Source organism: Montipora foliosa, chromosome 10 (assembly GCF_036669935.1).
Source record: "Montipora foliosa isolate CH-2021 chromosome 10, ASM3666993v2, whole genome shotgun sequence".
Classification (NCBI taxonomy): domain Eukaryota; kingdom Metazoa; phylum Cnidaria; class Anthozoa; order Scleractinia; family Acroporidae; genus Montipora; species Montipora foliosa.
In genome coordinates, this window is record NC_090878.1 from 28855644 (window position 1) to 28860643 (window position 5000).

A 5000-nucleotide genomic window follows, 5' to 3' on the forward strand; every position below is an offset into this window, starting at 1 on the left:
CCATTCAAATGAAAATTAGTTGCGTATTCTTATGCAAATCAAACTCATTTACCTTGCAATAGTTGGGCACCAAGACTCACTTCGAAACCGAGACTAACAGCAACTCGGAAATTGCCCATTGCGCACCAATTGATGTCGCTGATCCAACATACTGCATCTTCATACCCGAGGGACTGACGCGATTAGAATGCGTTCTCCTCGAACGCAACGAGAAATAACTCGAAATGTCAGCTGCCGATCCTTTTTACGGAAATCAATTTACATTAACAATTAAGTTGCTACTTACCCCTTTTGTGCATCTTACATGTACTTGACGTTACGTAAGGTGACATATAGTTTGTAAAGCATTTAAGTCGTTTTTATTTCTTTCAGAGCCTGAAGTCTTTCTCGGGAAAGCTTCCTACTCCTCTTGACGTCTACCAAGTTATCACTGATATCAAACGGGCACTATGGAGGTATCTTCGTCAACCCTTTCTGGAGGTGAGGAGCAAGGGACATCTATCCAGGTTTTTTTTCCACGAGCAAGAGTGTATATTTCGGTTGATTTTTAGTAAGGCTCAGCGTTCAATTTTAATCATCGGCTTCGGAGGTTCAAATAGGTTTTTTTTTCCGTGTTAGAGTGCATATTTTATTATATTATAAGTCAAACCCATTTAAAGACAAGTGATTGCTTGTTGGTAACGAGTCAACATTTTCTCAGATTATTTTCCCGCAGAATTGTACAGAGCGTTTTCACATGACGTCACGGCGGCCATATTGGTGTACAACTCTATTTTTATGCAAATACTTTCTTTTGTTTTACTAATCCAATATGGGTGCTGGTCACGTGAGTGAAAATTAGAACCAGTATATTTAAACAATTATTAGCGGAGCACCATAGTTAAGAAAATATGGTAACCCATCCATGCGAGAAATTTTGGTTTTATAGCCATGACGTCATCAACCGTCCGTCCGTACGTACGTCTACCCCTCGAGGTATGCCAATGTGACCTGTATCACGCTAGTTTGCAGCATACATCTTGATATTAGACATCCATGTTATGATCAATTGACACCTGTCAAAATAAGGTATCCGCTGACCAGAATCAAGTGACTATACTGCGGGCTCAAGCTTAGAGCTCACCGAGGTCAACTGTTTTTTGAAGTTGACCGCTGACCAGGTATTAGTTTTCGATGGGATTGTAGGCTCTACGCAGGCTATCTCAACTAAACATAAACGAGGCTTCATTTTTCGCTTTTTTTGTGGCTCGACGTGGCTACACGGCAATACTACGTCAACTATAGTTTATACACAGTCAACACTTTTCGTGTTTAGGTGGAAAACGATTTGGAAAATGTTCTGGCTACACTAGCAAGTAAGCTAAACTTAAAATATTCGAGTTTAGGTAAAGTTCTTTGAAGTCAAGAGTCTAGAAGCGAGGTAAATGTCTAAGCTTATCGAGTTGTCAAGCTTATCGGCTGTCTAGAAAAGTCCTTTTAAGCGAAGAAAATATTCCAATGTCACTGAAGCTGTTTTCTAAATTAGTATCGCCTACTTTTACGTGATTTGCATAATATATAGATTTAGCGAAGCCTAAAAGCGGAACTCCCGTTTCTATCCCCGGAAAGCAATGTAGTGTAGATGGAAGTAATTATGCTTCTGAAGAAAGAACAAAATTAATCGTCATTAGTGAATGTACACAGTTTACAGTGATCAAATAGCAGTAAACAAACAAGCCTTGCAAACAATAACCAAAAGTTTTAATCTACAGCTAAAACTGAAATTACATGCACAATAATCTCTTTCACAACATTTTCCGTTTGAGTGATAATCTTTACACCATCTCTCTTCAGTTTAGAACAACAGCAAAAATTACTAATTATAAAGTCAAGCTAAATACCTCTTACTAACCGAGTTCGAGGTCCGTACTGTAAGTTAAGGACCGAGTTTTTTCCCGTTGATTTATATGGCTCAAGCGCGAAGCGCGCGGGCCATAAATCAACGGGAAAAAACGAGGATCCGTAACTTACAGTACGGACCGAGAAAACGAGGTTAGTAATATAAGATATTTATTATATCTCAGGTTAACCGGCGCGCGGGCAAGGAAACTAGTCAAAGTGAAGCGGAAGGTTCAACTGCCACAAAGAATGCCGTGCCAAAATCCCAAAAACTAAATCTTCTTGGCTGTTAAGTTTGAAATAGTTGCTTGCAAGATTCAAACAGTTTTCAGTACAAGTTTATGCAACAGAAATGACATGAAAAACTCGCTAGATGATGTTTTGTCGAAATTTTAAATTTAGCGGGCTGTACAGCGGGCCGTACTGTAGAATACGGCCCGCTAATTTAGCCAATTACAGAGCGCGTACTATCTGAGAGATATAATAAAACGTAGTAATTCGCTTACTCGACTGCAATTTCACAGTCAAACAAAGCAGCTCACGACTGGACATCCCTTTTACACAAAAAGCCTTTAGATCGAAAGGTATTGATTTAGTGTGGACAGTCACCACAGTAATGATGAATTCAGTTCTAAAATAAGGAACCGTAGCCGGCCACAAAACCGCGACACAAACAAGACAAACGATTGTTATAACTCAATCACTCAAGTGAAGCTATGATCTTCGCAGTTATAAGAGCAATTTTTGCAATTGCGTAGAGAAGCCTGAAAAATTCAGGACTTCAACGGGGTTTGAACCCGTGACCTCGCGATTCCGGTGCGCAGCTCTAACCAACTGAGCTATGAAGCCACTGACGTTGGGAGCTGGTCATTTGTGGGTTCTAATGTTCCCGTGAGGAATGAATCAATGATGAAATGGTGTATGAAATGAATCATATATATGAACTGCGGATATGAAATCAAGTGAAGCTATGATCTTCGCAGTTATAAGAACAATTTTTGCAATTGCGTAGAGAAGCCTGAAAAATTCAGGACTTCAACGGGGTTTGAACCCGTGACCTCGCGATTCCGGTGCGACGCTCTAACCAACTGAGCCATGAAGCCTGAATTTTTCAGGCTTCTCTACGCAATTGCAAAAATTGCTCTTATAACTGCGAAGATCATAGCTTCACTTGATTTCATATCCGCAGTTCATATATATGATTCATTTCATATACCATTTCGTCATTGATTCATTCCTCACGGGACCATTAGAACCCACAAATGACCAGCTCCCAACGTCAGTGGCTTCATAGCTCAGTTGGTTAGAGCGTCGCACCGGAATCGCGAGGTCACGGGTTCAAACCCCGTTGAAGTCCTCAATTTTTCAGGCTTCTCTACGCAATGGCAAAAATTGCTCTTATAACTGCGAAGATCATAGCTTCACTTGATTTCATATCCGCAGTTCATATATATGATTCATTTCATATACCATTTCATCATCTCAATCACTGTTAGAGATTTTGCCAAAAGTCGCAGATTGGAGCTTATCAAATCGCTTTTCAAAGTCTTTTCTTGCCAAAAAGAACCTAAACTGTCGCAAACACTGCTTACAAGTGCATTTGTTGCGATCTCACGCGCGCGCGCGAGAAGCTCCGATAATAACGTGCACTTCTTTACAGGTGAATAACATCCATCCCCTTGACGGTAATGAGTACCAGCTTACTCCTGGACAGAATTTAGCCATTAAACTTGAAGACGAAAATGTTCCTGAGCATGCCTATCAAGTCGTCATTTATGCCAAAATTGAAACTGGCTATTACGATTTAAGAGACAAACCCGGTGCCGGTGAGATGATTGTCAGCACGACCATACCTAACGGCGTAATCGAGAGGAAGCTCATCTGTCATGTTTATGACCAACAAGCATGGTCCTACAACTCCGAAAATATCACACTTCCTGTTGCATCCAACAACAGGGTTGTGAATGTCTCACTGAAACTTGCCCCAAGCTCATCCGGAAAGTGCAAAGCATCTGTTCAAATTGTGGGTTATGGCATGTGATGGCATCGACCATCTCCACCCCAGCTCCCACATTTGCTTCATTTTCCAATTATACGTAATGGGAACTAGTGTTTTTTTCTCCTTATAGTTTTTGTGTGTTATAAAGCCTTAGGTCATTAATTCCTGAATGTTAATATTTGATTTGTACTTCCACTGGCAGTCCAGATATAGTATGAGTTTTAATCTTGTATTTAGCGAAAAAGCGATGGTCAAAACACTCTAGAGAGCAATTGCAGTAAATAAACACTTTCTATGAATAAGTCCTTGCCCATTTACTTTTCTCATCAGTAAATCCTTTCTATCACCGATTAACAGGGGATAGTTTGAGCTCGATAGGTCTTTAGGAGCGTCTCTTAGCTTGACTTATCCAAAGTATTTGGGTCTTAGCACTGTTCCAAAAAGGGCTAGTAAATGTCTATATGAACACGTATTCACCGAAGTGGAACACGCATTTTTCACCTTTTTGTGTTTATCTGCGTAAAAACGACGTTGACCTGCTTGCACCCCCACTCCCACAACGTCGTTTCTACCACGAGGCGCATCCCCCTCCCCCAAAACGTCGTTTCTACCTTGAGGTGAAAGATTTTCATACTGAACGAGATAAGTATTGCCTTTTAGTTCATGTTATGTTTTTGTTTTATCGCCATAAGATTTCGACATCGCCATTCGTTCGACGTTCAAAAAGTTTCACGAACGCGACCATTTTACACGGTGCAACGCCTTCTGAAGTTGTTTCGCAGCGCCGTTGCACACAAGTTTCAGCTAAAAGTGTTTGTGTCTTTTAATTGCACATTTTGAGTCACCATAATGTAGGCAACAATCGAGAAAAGTTTAAAGAAAATCTTACGACAAGTTCTATTACTAAGGAATCACTTTAAGCCGCTGTTACACGTTGTAACTTTTAGCTGAAACTTGTGTGCAACGGCCCTAGAAATTTAGGTTGCCCCCCCCCCCCCCCCCCCCTTCCCCGCTGCCCCTTCAACAACGTCGTTTCTACCACGAGGTGAAAGATTTTCATAATGAACGAGATAAGTATTGCCTTTTTAGTTCAGGTTAAGTTTTTGTTTTATCGCCATTCGTT

At 40.7% G+C, this 5000-nt stretch overlaps 1 protein-coding gene and 1 non-coding gene across 6 annotated transcripts in view; one reads left to right on the forward strand and one right to left on the reverse strand.

Moving 5' to 3' along the window:
- Positions 1-4179, forward strand: part of LOC137973978 (uncharacterized) — a 36485-nt gene extending 32306 nt beyond the window's left edge. For all 5 annotated transcript variants that reach the window (XM_068820892.1, XM_068820891.1, XM_068820888.1 and 2 more), the window contains exons 3-4: positions 373-480; positions 3539-4179. In XM_068820892.1, the coding sequence (XP_068676993.1) occupies positions 373-480; positions 3539-3919 (489 nt within the window). In that variant the 3' untranslated portion in view covers positions 3920-4179. The remainder of the gene's footprint in view (positions 1-372; positions 481-3538) is intronic.
- Trnas-gga (transfer RNA serine (anticodon GGA)) lies at positions 2909-2981 on the reverse strand. Its single transcript has one exon. It is a non-coding gene; the product is annotated as a tRNA-Ser (tRNA).
- Positions 4180-5000: the final 821 nt, after the last annotated feature.